Here is a 19,755-nt window from a genome sequence, read left to right on the forward strand (position 1 = left end):
CTGTTCGCGAGTAACACCTATGAAGGCCGGTACGGCGTACTCTGGAGATGGGTGGCCAGTATCACGTCCCCCCGGCCGCCTTTGTCTCCCCAGTTTACCCATCACTTCAGGCTGGGAAGGCCCGTGGAACCAATTCAGTTATTTGCCATTATTGTTGGTCGCCGGGCTCGTAGGGCACGCGTAAGGCAGCGCGCTAAGGTTACGTCCCAAAGACAAAGATCCCCGTATAGCCTTAACAGACTGTTGGGGCAAGTGCTGAGAAGGTGGGTGGGCAGCACCACGCCCGTCCGCCTTTGTTTCCCCAGTGACGATGTCTACACATCGCACCAGGTACTCATTTGAGGCTGAGTCGACCAAGGGGAGACCCAGGGCCGATTCAGATAATCGTCACTGGTGTTGGCCGTGAGCGGGAATCGAACTCGGGTCGCCGGGTTCACAGCGCAACGCGATAACCGCTACACTACCGCTTCCAACCGTACACACACATACTGACACATACACACTGACACACACACACTGACACACACACACACAGCGGGTGTGCGTATATCAAATGTCTGTCGTATGAAGCCAATAATCTATGAGCGATGTAGGCCAGATAGGCACATGGGTAGAGTGGGTGGAGCTTATACAATAAGTACTTTGCGAACAAGTCAACAGTGGTTTGGCCTTGGGATATATATTATCTTCCACGCCTGAGGAATGTAGAACTTCCATCACTGGCGTCAGCTCGGGCTATAAAGAGAAAATTAGCCCGAACGCCTGCCGCAATGCTCATAAAGGTGCAGCTAGTCATTTCCGTGATTCGTAATTAGTTTATGTATGTATGTTGAACTTCTGTCGCACCGTACGTAGCCAACCGTGATAATCGGAGGTGCGGGTATTATATCAATTGTTATGTATAACCCTCCACGACCCAACAGAGCCAGTCAAACCAGATTTGTTGCGCCACGCGGGTAAACATGCCGAATGATTTGGTTTATTTAACGCACAGCAGGCTTTCGCGAGCAATATTATTCATGAGAGGGCGTTTTTCGGGTTAGATCGCGTCGACACGGGTGTGTCGTCAAACCCTGCCACCATCATCTCGGCCTGGAGGAGAGGGGGAGTGGAGGAGGATGGGTGTTGAAGACGCGAGTCCAAAATAAAAGTTGACAATTTTGTTTGAATTCCGCGTTTCGCCGGCAGACGTTCGACTTCAGGTGTTGTTCAACCAAAGCTGGACTTTCGTCCGCGTGGAAAGCGGAACGGTCGTCCAGTTCCCACGTAAGACAACCCGAGCCCTGGCAACCCCCCAACCCCTACATCCCTCCCCCAGCGTAACCCGGTAAGGTGGCACCGCGGGACGGTCACGGCGCCTGAGGGTGTGGGCGACACGGTAAATCACGTCGGGACCGTGGCGGCGGCGGCGGCTGCTACTGCGCCGGGTTTCGGGGGCAGAGGAGGAGGAGGAGGAAGGGGGAGCGGACGGACGGGCTGGAGCGAGCGAGCGAGCGAGAGAGGTCCGCATACCAGAGGTGGGACAAAGTCATTGTTATGCAAGTCCAAGTCGAGTCGCAAGTCATCAAATTCATGACTCGAGTCTGACTCGAGTCCAAGTCACATGACTCGAGTCCACATCTCAGCCGCATACACGTGCGTGTGACAGTGGCAAAGCGGAGCAAGCGACTCCCAATTATGCGCCAACCGCGCCTGATTTATGTGGCGTGGCCCTCTTTAGAAAGCTATTTTGGCCGACCCTCAGCTCTTTCACATGCGCTGGGAGAATGTGGCCGTGAAATGCGGCAGAGCTTTTGCAGAAACAAACACGCAGCAGCGGCAAACGCAAAAAAACGCCGCAACCGGTACCGGTTTGCTTCGCTTCCTTGCCTTATGCCTTCCAAACTCACACCATCCCATTGCAAAAATCCCGCACGATTTATTTTTTGCGCGCGCGCCAGGGAGATATCTTCAGAGGCAGGCGAGAGTCCAACGATCCCAGTAAGCTTTCGGTTATTTGCTACTGAAACGGGAGGACCTGGTGTTAATCTGCAACAATTAATAATGATATATCCTTCCAGCTCAAATATTGTTCGGACGTTCATTCAGATGAACATTTCTTGATTTTTGTCCGCAATTAGTTGAGCCCTCTCTTTCTCTGTCTGTCTGTCTCTCTCTGTGGCTGTGTTGCAAGCGCGACTGGCATCGCATCCGCTTGTGGTTGCTTCCTGTGTTGAATTCGTTGAGGGCAGAGATGTCTCAACCCATGCATCTGGGGTTTGTTCCGCTAGAATGAAGTACATCTGTATCGCAATGTATATATATTTTTTCTTTCAGTATTACACCACTGTCACGCGACGGACGATGGCCTCAGCTGCAGTGCGGGTGAGCCAGGCATCACACGAATTAACGCCAGAAGTAGCTCTGCGGGCCAAATCTCGAACACAAATAGTCGCCCTGCCATGCCCTGTGCGGGTTTCGAGTGGGCTCTTTCGCACTCACGAGACGACACCGATGATGGCACAATCGGTATGAAATTGAAGTCAATTACAACAACAACAAAAATCGCATTTCTTACATATAAAAATGTACCATTTTTTTTCTCTCGTTTTGACGATGCCGGAAACGACAGGAGGTGAGGGGCAGGGGGGGGGGGAGTGTGCATGGCGAGAGTGGCGACCTTGCAGGGCACGCACCTGAGTTGGACCCGGCGAGGCGGTTCATGAGGAACGATTTGCCTGTGCGGATCTTCCCCACCACGGCCACGACCACCACGGGCTTGTCGATGGCGGCCACGATGCGTGCCGTCTCGGGCACCACGTAGAAGTGGCCGCTCGAGTCGCTGAGCAGCAGCGGCAGGGGCGCCTCCAGGCCTCGCTCGGCGACCTCCATGCCGCTCCCCACAGAACGGACGCGGTGGCACGGGTTTGACGAGCGTGGCACGGCGGGTGATGAGGGTGGCACGGGTGATGAGGGTGGCACGGGTTGATGAGCGTGGCGCGGTTGAGGAGAGTGGCACGGGGTGATGAGCGTGGCAAGGGTGATGAGGGTGGCACTGGGTGATGAGGGTGGCACGAGGTGATGATGAGGGTGGCACGGGGTTGATGAGCGTGGCGCGGTTGACGAGGGTGGCACGGGGTGATGAGCGTGGCACCGGTGATGAGGGTGGCACGGGGTGATGATGAGCGTGGCACGGGGTTGATGAGCGTGGCACGGGTGGTGAGCGCGGGACGGTGGCGACGGTGGCACGGCGCTCACTATTATAGCGGCGCGGTAACCCCGACACCGCCTGCCTGGCCAACCCTCAAGGACGGCCTCTTTCTTGCGTTGATCATCACAGAGGCCGCTACACCAAACCGCGCCCCGCCCCCCGCCCCACTAACTCCTCCGTCGCCACAGTGCCATGTGGGGTCACAGAGGCCACAAATGTGTGGCCATCGTTTTTTTTCCTCTCTCTCTCTTTCTGTCTCTCGCTGTGCAGCGGTGGGGTGGGCTCAGAGAGAGAGTCGCTCGTGTCGGTGGTGTGCTTTTGGTGGCTCGATGCCACCACGAGGTGTCGATTTCGAATGCCGCCCTGACACGCACACACACGCCGGAGCAAGTGTTGTTGTTGTTGTGTGTGTGTGTGTGCGCGCACCCGCATATGACTTGGCTCGTGACGAGCGGTGGTGTGGCTGTTAGCGCGGCGCTGCGCTACGAACTCGACGACCCGAGGTCGATTCCCGCTCACGGCCAATACCCAGTGACAATTATCTGAACCGGTCATGGGCCTAGCTCTCGTGTTTTGTGCCGGTCTTCATAGGTGCTGGCTTACAGCATTTGCCACAACAGTCTCTTAAGGCTACACGGGGGGATCTTTGTCTTGTGTAAGGTCGTTCAACAAAAGCCGGTTGAACCGAAAACCGTTTTAAAGATCAATTTTCCGCATTTCCCAAAGGCTGGGACCGGTGACCCTCTCCAGGGGGAATTGATTGAACAGTTGGGAATTGATAATTGATTGAACCTGTGGGAATTAATTAAGTGATTGAACCGGTAGGAATTGATTAATTGATTGAACCTGTGGGAATTGATGAATTGATTGAATCTGTGACAATTGTTGAATTGATTGAACCTGTGGGAATTATTGACGTGAATGAACCGGTGGGAATTGATTAATGTATTTAATCGGTGGGAATTGATTAATTTATTGAACCGTGGGAATTGATTAATTGATAGAACCTGAGGGAATTGGTAAATTGAATTAACCTGTGGGAAATTATTAATTTATTTAACCTGTGGAAATTGATGAATTGATTGAATCTGTGACAATTGATGAATTGATTGAACCGGAGGGAATTGATGAATTGATTGACATGCGTGCACAAAAGCAAACCACACGGCGGCCCAATTCTGCTTACTTGCTATATATAAATAAACAAACAAATCAATAAACACACCGCCCCTAACATGTTCTCACACGTGAACGTGACAAGAGACCCGTGCTCAGCGTTCCCAAGTTGTTACTTGGCAAAAAAAAACTAAATAAAAGTAACTTGGAACTTTACGCCGCTGATACCAGCTTGCTGGCCTGCTTGTGAGTGAAAACTGCTGCTGTGAGAAGCGCCCGCGCGCTACTGAACATCAACGCCTGGCACCGTGGCTCGTGGAGCAGACTGCAGCGTACAAGAGCAGACTGCGGCGTATCATCCGTACTGCTGAGAAGGTGATTGGCTGCAATCTGCCTACCCTCGAGGACCTGCACACCGTGAGGACCTTGAGGCGAGCGAGGAAGATTGTGGCCGACTCCTCCAACCCTGGACACTCTCTGTTCCAGCTACTCCCCTCCGGCAGAAGGCTGCGGTCCATCAGGACCAAAACCTCACGCCACAAACACAGTTTCTTCTCATCCGCTGCTGGTCTCTTCAACAAGGCCAGGGGCTCAAACTGACTTTAACGCTCAAACTGACTTTAACACAATATCTGCACAATGACACCCTGCCATATTTGCACTATGTTACCATATTTGCATTTTTGTAATTAAATATTGTATATTATAGCTATTGTATATTTAAAATTTTATTTTATGCTATTTTTACATACTTTAGCTCCGTAGTATTAGTTAGACTTGTACCTTTAGTATAGTTAGACTTGTTAACCACTTATTTAAGATTTAAGATTCCTAAATGTTGAATGTATGCACCTTCCGGCCAAAGTAAATTCCTTGTCTGTGCGAACTTTCATGGCGAATAAAACCCTTTCTGATTCTGATTCTGAGACTCATCGACCACCCCGCCACTGCCTCACACAGCTTTGCTCTGCCTAGACAACTGCGGTGGTTCCATCAAACGATTCGGGTAAACAGGAACTGGTCACTGCCACGCACACACACCTCCTCCCTCCACAAGTGGAGAATTACAAACAACCAACACATGTCATGGGACCTTGTTTGGCTTTGTACTGTTCGCCTTTTGGCTTTCTCTGGTCTGAGACTGGTGAGATTATTCCATAAAGAAGACTGTCTCTCTAGTGGAGGCCAATAAGTTTCAAAGACAATGCGTATACGATTATCAGAGGATGCTTTGTTTGTATGTTCACCACATGTACCATGGGTGGTTAATGCAGAACTTGATTCCTTGCAAAAGGTTTCTATTTGGTGTTTAAACATCATAACATCTCCTGTTTTTCTGGCGAATTGCCCGATGATGCTGGATGCAATTACCAGCGAAACGTCGTACTCAAAAATTTTAAATGTTGTGGTTTCACGCTTCAACACACCGGTGGGCTAAAGCAGTGAACTATTTGTCTTTTGTCAACGTGACACTTTTTTACTGATTGGCCGTGTCTGGTGGTGGAGGGTTACGATACATTTAGAAATAACGCGATCTAAATCCAAAAACGTTGATTATGGACCTCCTGCTTTATTGGCAGAAAGGGTCAAACCTATTGTTACAACCCACACAGTGTGACTGCAGCCAACCAGAACCCGACAATGGAGCCACCGTATCGCGAACCAACTGCATCCTAAGCCTGGCTCTCCGGCGGACTGAGCAGTATTGGTCGCGTGACTCCCCAAGCTATCGCATGGCTCACAGACTTAAAATTGGAGGCGTGAGTCCCACAAACTTGCCATGCGCTAAACTGGCAGTGGTTCTTAACCTGGGGGTGCGTGATGCCATTTTTGGGGGTGCGAGACATGGACACATTTTTTTAGAAGGTAAATAATCGGAAGAAAAATTAAGCTCGGGCCACGTAAGAACAACTACTTTGTTTCATCAAGCCCTATGTATTCATTGTGCAAGGCTGCAGTAAAGGTTAAGAGCCACTGGTTTCGATTATTTTTCTGCTGTAGGATTTTCACACGATAGGCCACTGAGTTGAGCTATCATTTGTGGCCGGGTCGCTTCTGAAAGAAGAAGCGATGAGCTAAGCAGGCTTTCGCAACCAATATCATCCATAATAGAGGGTTTTTTTGGGTTAGATCGCGTTAATGTAAAGAAAGAAAGCTTCAACACACCGGTGGGCTAAAGCAGTGAACTAATTTGTCTTTTGTCAACGTGACACTTTTTTACTGATTGGCCGTGTCGGGTGGTGGAGGGTTACGACACATTTATAAATAACGCGATCTAAACCCAAAAACGTTGATTATGAACAAATGGTAAAGTTTGCTCTGCACGTTTAAGACAGAGGCCAGCCAGGGACTTAATCTGTCTGAGACCCTCTCACTATCCCCTATCATCTCCAGTCGCCAATTTTCCACCGCAGAGGCGTCATGCGGTGCCACAGTAGACTGGCAGGTTGCGTGCGATGGTGGGGTACGGTGTGGGTGCTCCTGCCTCTTTTCGAGACGTTTTTCTGGTGCTGAAGAGTAGGACAAGTACCCTATAAGAAAGGTGCTCTCTTTCTAGAGCCCGCTTATTAGAGGCCCCCTTCCGTTAGCAATTTCTTGAGCGAGCTTTTTGAGTAGCCGCGAAAAAGAAACTCGGTTCATCTGAAAATAAAAGGTCAGACATCTTTTGAAAAATAACTTCGCATCGTTTTCAGTTGTCAAGCCACTACTCGATAAAGGAAACCCGGCCTGTCAGTCATGGGGAGTGGGGGTTGTTTGACCATACTTCACCGCGGAGGTCAGCGCGGCTTTGTGAAGGGGAACGGTGGAAGGCAGTAAATCACTCGGCGCTGTTTTTCACCATGGCCGCGGGATGGAACTTAGGTCGCCCAGCTGAGTGCGTAGCTGAGTGATAACTCCTTCCTCTGAGTATTCCGAGATCAAGGCCTGATGCCTCCCATGCATCCTCTTCCCCTGGGCCCCTCTACCCATCTCACTTTCCTCCACCAATGTTAAGGTCCACGCCGCTCAGAGGTTTTGGGAGGCCCGGGGCAGAAGCCCACGTGATTTCCTCTGATTTCATCATCCAAAGGCCCGCTGTGTACATCACGGGGCAAGTTGGGTGGCAGGATGTTAACTACCTCGCCTGGTATACCGGAGGTCGTGGGTTTCATTCCGACCCTGACGCCTGCTGTATATTTGGAGTTTTCGTGTCTCTCTCCCATCATCATTATCACGGTGGCTAGGAGATGTTAACTACCTCGCCTGGTATACAGGAGGACGTGAGTTCCATCCCGACCCTGACGCCTTCTATATGTAATAAAGGTCGTTGAGGCGACTTCTGGAATACGGTCTTTTATTCAACTTGCATTACAGCTTTCCTTCACGCTGCTGACAGGCAGCGTGAGAGGGATAGATAGAGAGAGAGACGCACTGCCACGTGGCAACCCCGCAGCCCCGCTCCCGCGTGGCCCCCTTCCTCCGTTCGTTCCCGTTCTGACCACGTGTCGTTCGTCTCCACCCCTATTTAATACCCGGGTCACGTGGTACGTTTCCACCAATCCTGGTTAGCCTCCATAGAATATTCCAGGCTCCCTCGTAGGCTCCCGGGACCACGCCCCTGACTCATCTCCCCATTGGCTGTAGCCAAAGCCAGCAGAACCAATCCTCTACTTACAGCTGTCACCTTTCCATTACATCAGGGCCACGCCCCTAGGCTTCCCCCCATTGGCTATAAACCAGGACCGGCAGAGCCAATCATCATGATGAGTTGTGATACGTCAGTGAGCCGGATATATCCTCACATTACATATATATTCGGAGTTGGCATTTCTCTATTGCTGTGGTCGCGTGGATTTTTCTCCGTGTCATCCGGTTTCTTCCCTCCACATTTAGAAACGTGTGTCTGGAGTATTCGGCCGCGATACGTTTCAACATGATAAGCCAATTTGTTGAGCTATCATTTGTGGCCAGGTCGCTGATGAAAAACAGCTACAATACTCAGTGGGTCCATTACCTGGTAAAATAAAAAGTTTTTTTCTTATCGTTTTAATTGTATTTTTACGTGATACCAAGTGGGGGCAAATCGTGTAGAATTAGTTTAACAAAGAGGGAATTAGTGATAATTTCTGACCCAGGAACGCAAACCAGTTTTTCCCATGAGGTCAAATATTTATAAATCGGGGTTTTTCCAAACACAGCATTACCCAGAAATGTGACCACCCATTCCCGCTCCCCACGCGTTTGGCGAAGTATTACTGTCCTGGGTGTAGTCGGTAAATCGGTGATGGTGGATATGTGCTCTCATTAACAATGTACTCATTTTATATAGCGTCATTCATGCCATCAGCATCACAAAACGTCGGACGTTAATTTATAACAAGGACCAAAGCCCATACACAGCCACTAAGCTAGCACATTAAAACCCAACTAACAGTAAAAAGAAGATGAGGAGAGTTCTGTATTTGCTGTCTGCCTTAGCACATCGCACTTTCCGGTCGTAGGCTTTAGGTCCAGACCACACGTGGGAAAGACGTAGATGAGGGGGCCGCAAAAGACTTTCCGCGTAACGCCAAAATGGGGAAGTTGAAGGGCCCATTTTGGCATAAAATGGCACACGATGAAGTGAGGGCTGAGCGGTTGGAGAAGAGGCCGTCGAGAGCGGTCTCCCTGGACATGGCCGCGTCGTGCTCTTGGTCGCGTGCCGCCTGTCTCGTCGCTCTGTGGGCTGCTGTCGTGAGTGAGTAACTCCCACTGGCTGGGCACTTTCTTTTCACGCACAACTCCGAGGTGGCCACGGGTTAACAGCTCGCAGAGCGCTTGGTCTGCACCCCAGAGATCCTGGGGTTCTAAATCCGCGCTACTGCACGTGATTACACCGGGGTCTCAAGTGTAGTGAGTCGATGGTCTAAGCTCTGTCACCCATGCCTGCACTTAATTCGAATAATTTCAGGGCTGAGAATTTAAAAAAATAGGTGTTACTGGCAAGTGAGGACAATTACTAATACAAGGAGTTGGTGGGAGGGTTCTACGGGTCAAATACGTGAACCAGGTCACTCAGAGGTAACTCTGTGAACTCACTTTCTGTGGATCGTTCTCTAACGAGAAAAGGTAGCACTCCCTTGCGAGACATTCGAATGGATACTTCTCATTACACAAGACCGATAGCGCAATCGGTATAACAATGACATATTTTATTGTATTAAATGTATATTGAAAAAAAGAGCAGATGTGAAGTACGGGCGAAAATGATCAGTGGTGGGAACTTTGTTTTGTGCCGATGAACGCATCTTGAGAGAAGTTATCCCGTGACGCTCGCAAGTTTGCAACGCCACCAACTCTCTCATTCACTCATCGCAAGGTGCCTAGGGGCAGGCTGAGCCATCGGACAGCCAGAACAAGCTGAGATTAGGAGCACTCCCTTTAAGAGTGTGCTCCTAATTTCAGCTCGTTACCTGTATAAAAGACACCTGGGAGCCAGAAATCGTTCTGATTGAGAGGGGGTCAAATACTTATTTCTCTCATTAAAATGCATATCAATTTATAACATTTTTTACATGCGTTTTTCTGGATTTTGTTGTTGTTATTCTGTCTCTCACTGTTCAAATAAACCTACCATTAAAATTACAGGCTGATCATTTCTTTGTCCGTGGGGCAAACGTACAAAATCAGCAGGGGATCAAATACTTTTTCCCTCACTGTAGTGTCCGATAATCCATCAGTGGAGGTGCTTCCCGATGCTCGCTACCAACTGATATCTGAAATCCGATCTGCCAGCGACAGCTTTAAGCAAATGTTTGTGCTGAACTTTCTTATACTTTGAACTCCTATCGTTTTTTCGCATTGTTTGCTGCCGTTGTTGTAACTTTCTGACCCCATAGCCTCCTACTGGATTTCTGTAAAAAAGAGCTTCATAGCTCTTCGGATTCCTCAAGTATGCAAAAAACGATCAAAGTTCAGGGTAAGCAGAGGCAGGGGGGAAGTGAGCAACGTGCCCATTGTTCTAATCGTCGTGAGAGGGGATAGAACTGACAACCTCTGGATCAGCAGTCCCTTGCGCTAACCAGCTCACCAGAGTGATACTAGAAACAAATATGGATATGGTAACAAAGATTGTGTAATTTATGTAAATCATTTATATGTTTTAAATGTATTTTTAAGGTAACAATGGACGTGTTTCTTACCAGCATGTAGGTGATGTTAAATGTTGTTATTATTTTTATTTTTGTCACGCCCTGCAGGCAATGGCAACGCAATCACAGAGTCCGCCCTCGCGAAGCATCATCAAACTTTCCTGCTGTCCTGTCACTCAGACTGCCAGGGAACCGGTAGCGACATTCTATGGTATATACACGATAATAATGTTTGGAAACACATTAATTGTCGTAAAAAAGAAATAGGCTACACCAAATACATTGACAACAAAAACGGTTCCATGACCATTAAAGATCCTGATTGGGAAGGATCGACATGGCACGGATGTCAATGGTCATGTCAGGAACACGACTCCTATGACAAGTTTACTGATACATCGATTCGTCTAATCAAAGGTACGGTACGGATTATGCAAATAAACACGCGCACTTGACACAGAATCTACTAAAAAGGCACAGAATTGACCATAAGTCACAACGCTTTTTCTATATTTATCTATTTAACTGATGCAGGTTCATTGACACAGAAGCTGTAATCATTACAACTCAGTAATGCTGAGATAAAGGATTGTTGAAGGAGTCGATTACTCTGCCGATTATCAGTCTGAATTCTCGACTAAACAGAAAACACTAAAAGTTGGAAGATAAAAAAGTCTCACCTCTGTCCACACGTGTGAGGTAATGGCGGAGCTTGTGATGCCAATTGGCATCACCAGCATAGCTCTTAGGGACTTTCCTGCCAAACGTCTTGTGCATGCCCTCTGCACTAAAGGGCTTTGGCAAATTTATTTTTTTGTTTACGTACGCAGGTTAGTGATCCATAATAGAGGTTTTTGGGTTAGATCGCGTAAATATACAAATGTGTCGTTAAACCCGCCACCACCTGACACAGCCAACTAGTAAGGGTTGTCACGTAAACAGAACGTGGCAATTCGTCACTAGTACAGCACACCAGTGTGTTGGAGAGCCAAGCGACAACATTTACAAACTGAGTATGACGTTTCGCCAGTAATTACAACTGGCTTCATCAGGCGACAGCCAGGTTAGTGATGTTGTTCAAACTGGTAATGACAGTAAGTGGACTTGGGCACATCACGAAACTAAACTATTGAAACTGAAGTATTTTTATTTTATCAGGTAATGCCCACTGAGCTATGAAGCTCTTTTTTCAGATGCGACTTGGCCACAAATGAGAGCTCAACAAAGTGGCTTATCATGCGGAATTGTTTTGCAGCCAAATTATCTAAACGCCTGCTGATTCTTAATGAGAGGGAAAAACCGGAAGACCCGGAGAAAATTTCACGCCACGACGAGAATAGGGACATGTAATTACCAAAAATGCATGTATCAAGGTCGGGACCGAACCCATGACCTCCTGTATACTAGGCGAGGGAGTTAACATCTTTGTACCTGGGCTATTTGGAGTGTGGGCGGGACGGCGTGAGTAGTGGGCAGGGCTACGTGAGCAGTGGGTGGAGGAGAGGGTGTGGCCAATATCAGATAGCGTCACTGTGTGGGTGGGGCTAGTGGGTGAGTAGGCGTGGCTCTTGAAAAGTGGGCGGGGCTGATGGAGGGGCTGCCGGCCCACCAAGTGTCTGAGTTGAGCTTCGCAGACATTTGGGCGCCTGAGACAAAGGGGCACATGGAGTTTGATTATTAAAGCAATGTTGCTGATATGTGCTTATGTATGTCTGCAGATGTTAAGACAAACAACATTATCGAGGCTGAAGTTGGTGAAAAGATCTCCATTTCCTGCCGAGGCAATTCTGAAAGCAGAATCACTGGAAGCGTTGAATGGCGCTTTGCTCTACCAGGACAACCATTCTACCCCGTCAACACCGTCAGTGGAAAAACATTCCATCGATAATAACAAATCACTGCTCATTGACGATCTCCATAGTGAAGATGCAGGATTTTACCTATGTGAGCTGAACAATTGCAAGGATTTCTACGAGACGAAAGTAAACATAATCCAAGGTAATGCACGAAAATGAAGCTACATTACGACACGTGGACACAGCTTTAGGTTATGAATGATTATGAAACGTTTTTCTACACTTTTAAGACTTCAGCACAAATATAAAAACCATAGAGGAGTATAAATCCACAAGTTTCCTGTTACACTCCTTCACAAGTGAAACACAGACGTGCTAGCGAGTCGCCTTTGGTGCAGCCAAGACTCAAAAATGTCGAACGTCAAGCTAATGCCCCAGCTGACACAATTGTGAGTGCATGCTTACGGTCATGGTTTCCACCATATGGAGATACTACGATCCATCATACAGTAGGAGATCCACAATAATCATATAGGTTGCAAAAATATCGTTACGTCCTGATTATTTTGTCTCAATTGTCTGCAATTGCAATTTTAAACAAGCTATTAATGTATCATTCTGCTTTGTGGAACGTTTTTTGGTAAAATAAATAATTGATAGTGTTCGGAATAAATGTAATTAATTTTGCGCGGAATAGAGTTCGTGGGTCGTAAAGATTATAGATTGTCAAGTTGCCATGATAAGACTCGTGGCCGACTTGTTTATTGAACTGAAGTTGGGGAGCGTTCACGTCATGACGTAAATCTTCATCCGTGCCGGAAGTACAGAAAGGCATGAAAAATGCAATGAAATACATTTACAAACTTACAAGAAACATATATCATGATAATGGTCATATCGTAATAATTTGTTAAAACTGCAAACCTAATCATGAGTGGCAGATTGTCATAAGCTGATTTACGACGTCGAAATATACGAACCAATCGTCCACGGAGGCGCTTACCTCCAATAGGCAAGGGAATCCAGCCTCACCCACTTCACACCAACGGAAATTTACACTCGTATCTATAAACAAAAGTAATGATGCACAAATAATTTTAGCAAATACCTTTGTCCATCACCAACTTCTCAACGAACCACGAGGTAAGCTCCACTCACCTGACACTCACCTGACACTCAACTGCACCGTTAAACGTAGCGATGCAACCTGTGTTAACATTGTTTGAACAATAGCGCTCCAAGAGATTTACGTGAAGCCCAATTACTACAACACAAACAACAAAACAATTCAGACCTTTGCCAATATGCTGTTGGATGAAGGCCATTCGACTCTCACAGAGGATTGCACCGTCCTGTACTTTTCTTCTCCAGGCAGGTCGGTCCTGAGCTAGGGGTTCCCAGTTTTTCAGGTCAAATCCAATGCATTTCAAGGAAGCTTTAAGGGTGTCCTTGTAGCGCTTTTTGGTTGCCATTTATTCAGCTCGCCAAAGTTGCACAGACACACACAGCTTGAGTTAGGATCTGCCCCTCTCTGCAGGACGATCTGGGGTGGACCTCACCCCGGTGAGCATCGCTGTCTCGGTGGTCGTGTGCACAGCGATCGCGTGCGGGGCTGTCTGCTATGCGTGGAAGCAATGGAAGATCGGGGTCAGTGTCACCGTTCGCAAAGACACTACTCACGCGTAGACATCGCAATGCATTTGAGGTGGCACGGAGGTAGTGGTAGAGGCTGTCAATAATCCCAGCTTGGCCCGGTACAGTCTTTTGGCATTTTCTGGCCATAAAGACGACTTTCTCGAGTGTAGGTCACGCAGTTTCAAAGACAATACGTATATCTTCTTGGTTCTTTCGGTAAAGTCACGTAGAAGGGAAGTAATAAAATAATAAAAATAAAACATAATAAAATAAAATAATTCTCACGACGTTTCGGCTACAACGCAAGCAGCCGTCTTCAGGTGAAGAATGAAAAATACAATACGCATATTTCAGATAATGTTTGTTTGCAAGTTCACAACAAGTACTGTGTGTGGTTAATGCAGACTTGATTACGTGCAAGAAGTATGTGTTTGGTGTTCAGCCATCATAACACCTCCTGTTTCATTGCCACGAAGGGTAAAACCTGTTCTATTTTTCATTGTTTCATTTTCAGGATAAAAAAAACTGTCCCGGTGTTCTGAAGCTTTTGTTAAAATTATAAAATCAATAAAACATTTAACCCAGGGTTCGTGCTACGAGCAATGTGTGTGGGACTACGTCCTTTCTGAGCATCGCTGTAGAATCAACGTGGGGCAGATGTCGAGTGGCTGCCAACTCACCAAGTGTTCCAATTGAGCCTCCCATTAAATAACAAGGGATTGAATTCACACACAGATTGGTGAGATTGCACATTTGCTCAATAACTTGAAAGATGACAACAACAACAACAACATGTTGGTATCTGATTAACAAACGCGGGGTAAATTGGCAAAACCTCTGCCTTTTAGTCATTTTGGAAATATTTAAATCGGTCCAAAATTGTGTGTTTGTGCGTATAATAACTATCTTTGTGTTTAACCAACAGAGGAGCAACAGGGCAAGCTCGGCCACAGACAACGTGGACCGCACCTACACGTCGCTGACAATTCCACCCGCTCTCTACGAGACCATCCGTCCATCGGAAACGGAAACTGAAGAGGAATACGCAGAAGTCACGTTCATTGGTAACTCCCTACGCGTGCTGTAACGCGTGTTTTTCACAACGCCAATCGGACATTACGCGATGGAGTGAACGGAACTACGTCCCAGCGACAGTAGGAATACGCGGTGGTATGGCTGACTCGGCATAGCATCGCACAACAAGGCGGGATACTGCTGGATGCTTTCTAGATGCTACCCACCACGCGCCCAAGTCTTTGTTCAGCCTGCGTATGCATCTCACGTGTTATCGCAGGCTGTGTTTTCTCTATATTAAATATTATAACGCGTTTTTCACAGACGCAACTACCGTGTTATAGAATAATAGACTGTACAGTCTTTAACGTCAGTTCACTGATGGAGAACGTCTCACCAAAGCTAACAGATCGTGGAGGTTATCCGAGCTATACCGTAACACACGGCTGTGTGTGGACATGGTGAAATGGTGAAGATCGAGAGCATAGACTTTAGCAAAGGGTTAGGAAACACCAATGCATTCCTCTGCACTGGTCTCTACAACACGAGTACAACTCTTGAATACTCGCCGAGCTTCTCCACACGACTTGTTAGGAGGATTCTGCATTAACTCATTAGCTCGCTATATTACCACTAAGGCTCGCCACATTACCAGAAGGCCTGTGCATTACTATCAGGGGAATGTTAGGTGAAACGGGAGGCTTAGGTTTGGGACATTTACGTATATTATCCGAGAATTTCTCATAGAACCCAAGAGGGTATTGTACTACTGAGAAAAAAATGTAAAATAAAATAAGTTATTAAATGGGCAAAAATAAATGTTTTTCATAATATTACCCACACTATGATGGCAACGTGATATATGCCATTAACTTGAAATCAGATACAAGTTAACGGTTGCAGATTACAAACAACAACGCTTCACCTTTAAGGTAGCCCGCTGATGACCCTATTGCTTTATTCTTCTCAACAGGCGAGTGAATGTTGCGTCATCAATGGCTCCATCCGGGTTGGTTGAACTCTGGCTCCCGTGACCTGCAGCTGGCTCTGAGTAATGGGGTCACTGGAGCCGTGGTCTGTGCAGCTGAGGTCACTGGAGCTGACGTCACTGGAGCTGACGTCACTGGAGCTGACGTCACTGGAGCTGACGTCACTGGAGCTGACGTCACTGGAGCTGACGTCACTGGAGCTGACGTCACTGGAGCTGACGTCACTGGAGCTGACGTCACTGGAGCTGACGTCACTGGAGCTGACGTCACTGGAGCATCGAGGACTCTAGAGCCAGAGTCAACGTTCTGGAGCAGTTCTACTATAACCTGCTTACCGTCATATTATGGCTTTTTAAGTTTAAGTAATTGATTCTTTAAATGAAGCACATATTCATCACTAACACTGCTTTATAAAAACATTGGGGGCAAACATCATACTGTAAGAAGCGCATTTTTTTGCAATTGTCCATTGTCATCATCCGATAATCAACTTAAGTAACATTTGTAGTATTTTCAATCTTGTACATCCTATTTTGCAGTCTGGAGCCACCTAAAACATTCGCGTCATATATTTTTCAATAGCCAGGTAGTATTAATGACAAATGTCATTGTTTTGAATGCAATTTTTCTCTAATCGGATATGTAATGGAATTATTTCCGGAATAAAAAAATACAACTCGTCATATTATTATCTAAATTGACAAGTGTGTTGAGTTTTTGTTCCTTGGTAGTCAAAGTGCAGTCTCAGCAGCCTTCACCACAAGCTCTCAGTCGTGGTGGCGGGTGGTGCAATGAAGAAGAGTAAAAGCCAGGTGCCAGAGAGAAACCAATCCGGTAAAATGACAACAGTTAAACGCGTGCAGCTATTGCCACTTGGATAGAGTGTAAATAAGCAAGCAGATGGACACCAAGAGTCGCTAAAATCTACAAACTAAGAACTATTTTTTATTTTACCAGGTAAGGTCCCACTGAGCTATGTAGCTCTTTTTCAGAAGCGACCTGGCCACAAATGATAGCTCAATTAAGTGGCCTATCACGTGGAAATTTATAGCAGCAACATGTTGATTATAAATGTGGAGCAGCAAAACTGGAGGACCCGGAGAAAAATCCACACGACCACGGCGAAAGAGAGAACATGCAAACTACAGCCCCGCCCACTTCCCCCTCCCTCATGTCTTCACACGAAGCATCACACTTCCAGCCCCGCCCACTTCCACCCACACGAATTCACAGCAGCCTCCAACTTCTAGCCCCGCCCACTCCCCCTCATGTCTTCACACGCAGCATCACACTTCCAGCCCCGCCCACTTCCACCCACACGAATTCACAGCAGCCTCCAACTTCTAGCCCCGCCCACTCCCCCTCATGTCTTCACACGCAGCATCACACTTCCAGCCCCGCCCACTTCCACCCACACGAATTCACAGCAGCCTCCAACTTCTAGCCCCGCCCACTTCCCCCTCATGTCTTACCAGCTCAGAACTATATAACTTTTCGTCACGACAGCTCTCTCGCCTATTTCAGCAGTTTTCGTGCTGTAAGTTGTCTCACCTGATGACGATTGCTTGTGTTGCGATCGAAACGTCGTGATCTATTATTTTTTCCACCTACGTGGACTTTACCGAAAGAACTAAAGAATATGGATTCCTGCAGTCACGAAAGCTTCAAATCAAGATCAAACTACACATATACCGGCATCAAGGTCGGGAGTGAACCCACGACCTCCTGGATGCCACTTGGGGCAGATTTTGCTCCGTGTCCTCCCGTTTTCCCTCCATATGTAGAAACATACGTTTAGTTTATTTGGCAGCCATGAATGTCCACATGGTCGCTTTATAAAAAGAGCTATTTACCTATGTGATCATTACCTGGTAAAATAAAATGTAAAAAAAAAATTACCCGTAAAAACTAAGTTTTCCACTATCAATCTTTTAAATGCGTGGCATCGGTTTTATTTTATTATTCATTTCTGTTTTTCTTGAGTAAGAGTTTCATTTTTATCACATTGGTATTTTAAATAAAATATGAAATTTTATTTTTTCCTAAAAAGTGGAAAATTTTGGAAAATTTTTTTCACGAAAATACATTGTCACGCACAACGAGTCGGTGTGCAAAATGTCAGCTCGATTGGATCACGGGAAGTGGGTTAAAAAACGACCAAAAGATTTGCACGGTCGTAAGCGCGCAAGCAAGCAAGCAAGTGAACTTAATATAAAGGATTTAATGAGTTTAGTTTTAGTTGATTTCATAATGCTAAGTGAAAATGAATATCTAAAAAATATTACCGTCGGGGCATTTACGAATAGGTTATTGAATAAAATACATAAATCTGATTCAAATCTACATTTTAAGATAAAGTTGATTTTGTTTTACGAGGTGGAAATTCAAGACACCAGAATAGTCATCTCACGTACAAGCGCTGGGCCTAGAGTCCGCCAGGAGGGGGCGATGGCTGCAGGCACGGGCAGTCCACGACTCACGAATGGGGTTCCGTTCGGAAGTCGGCAGGTTCGTAAGTTGCAACACAATAACGTAACGGATTTAAATGTCCAAGCATTGTTAAACTCATAAATAAGAAATGTTGTACATTTGCACGTAACATTGTGCTAAAATACTGTATCTGTATAAATATCGACAATCTGTAAGCCTAAAAAAACCTCTAAGGTACTTCACGATATGGTAGAAAGCTGAAATTTGGTAGACAGGTAGCTTTTAGGTCACAGCAGAAAAAATCTGAAAATCCGTAATTTTTCATTTTAAGGCCCCCAAATCTCGATTCTAAGTGCCCAATAACAATGTTTGTGCATGTGTGGTGGTGGTATTGATGCACACACGCCAAACCGGCCGACTTACAATACTTACCGGTGCGGGTGATCGTGTCATCTCTGGCCAGGCTTCCTGAGGGGAGGGGGTTGTGGGACGCGTGTGATCTCACCCCTCTGTGGGAAGCGGTACTAACCTGTTCTGGGCGGTTGTGTGATGATATACGCCCAGGGCCTTCTGAGGGGAGGGAGCTGGGGGGGCCTGTGTGATCCCACAGAAACCCGCCCCTCGGTGGGAAATCGTATATAAGGTGGGGCCCAGAGAGCAGAGAGGCAGTTCGACCCAGCCAAGACAAAGAACCAGTGAAGACTGAAGGCCAGCTAGCTAGAACCTGGGACTCCTCTGACCCGCTGCCCTTTTGAGGGCCGGGCAGAGCAAGCCAGTGGTGCGACCCCAGAACCGCGAGGGCCGATGTCCTTCTAAGGGCCGGACTCGTGGTGTGGCTGGTGGTCAAAACCTGTGCCGAAGCTGGGCCAGGTTAGCTTGCCTCCTCAGGAGGGAGGTCTAGAGTAGGGGAAGTAGGGAGTTAACGTGGGGCGTTAGCTGGGGAACACTTCCCCCGATAGAATGGGTGAAGAGGCCGTTACCTCTTCGAGTCTCAGGGTCGCTACTCTGCTGTAATTGAAGTTACCTGTGTAGTGCTCGAACCGACACGACAGCTTTTTGTCTTTCCTCGTTACTTTATTTCGCGTATTTCGCTCAACACTTCTTAATCCAACGTCGCTCAATGTTCCTCCCGCTCACACCGATCCACAGTTCTCCTCCACGCTCTCCGCTCGCTCGCCGCGTTCCGCCGGCCTAACTCGCTCCCCTTCACTCTTTCGTCGACTCTCCTCTCCACTCTCTCCGCCACAGTTCGGCTGCTCTTTATCAGCTCCGCCATCCCACTCTGTTGTAACTACATCAGCTTCTCTTCCCACACTCCAGCTGCTTCCTACAGGCTTCATCGTCTTACTGTTACCCTACACTTCTCCACTGCTACCCTACGCTTCTCCACTGCTACCCTATACTGTTATTAGCTCTGCTGCTCCGACTCTTCCATCCTCTGTCTCCTCCCAGGCGCGAACTCCCGTCTCCTCCGA

General features: G+C 47.3%; 1 protein-coding gene and 1 long non-coding RNA gene across 2 annotated transcripts in view; one reads left to right on the forward strand and one right to left on the reverse strand.

Annotated features, from left to right (window-relative positions):
* Positions 1-3,226, reverse strand: part of LOC144735821 (guanylate-binding protein 1-like) — a 32,215-nt gene extending 28,989 nt beyond the window's left edge. Inside the window, exon 1 of the mRNA XM_078618343.1 lies at positions 2,676-3,226. Within this exon, the coding sequence (XP_078474469.1) occupies positions 2,676-2,871 (196 nt within the window). The 5' untranslated portion in view covers positions 2,872-3,226. The remainder of the gene's footprint in view (positions 1-2,675) is intronic.
* Positions 3,227-8,890: 5,664 nt separating this feature from the next.
* LOC144735786 (uncharacterized) lies at positions 8,891-16,547 on the forward strand. Its single transcript, XR_013588689.1, has 6 exons — positions 8,891-9,023; positions 10,525-10,833; positions 12,135-12,414; positions 13,750-13,859; positions 14,773-14,911; positions 15,835-16,547. It is a non-coding gene; the product is annotated as an uncharacterized LOC144735786 (long non-coding RNA).
* Positions 16,548-19,755: the final 3,208 nt, after the last annotated feature.

Source organism: Lampetra planeri, chromosome 57 (assembly GCF_965212315.1).
Source record: "Lampetra planeri chromosome 57, kcLamPlan1.2.h2, whole genome shotgun sequence".
NCBI lineage: Eukaryota > Metazoa > Chordata > Hyperoartia > Petromyzontiformes > Petromyzontidae > Lampetra > Lampetra planeri.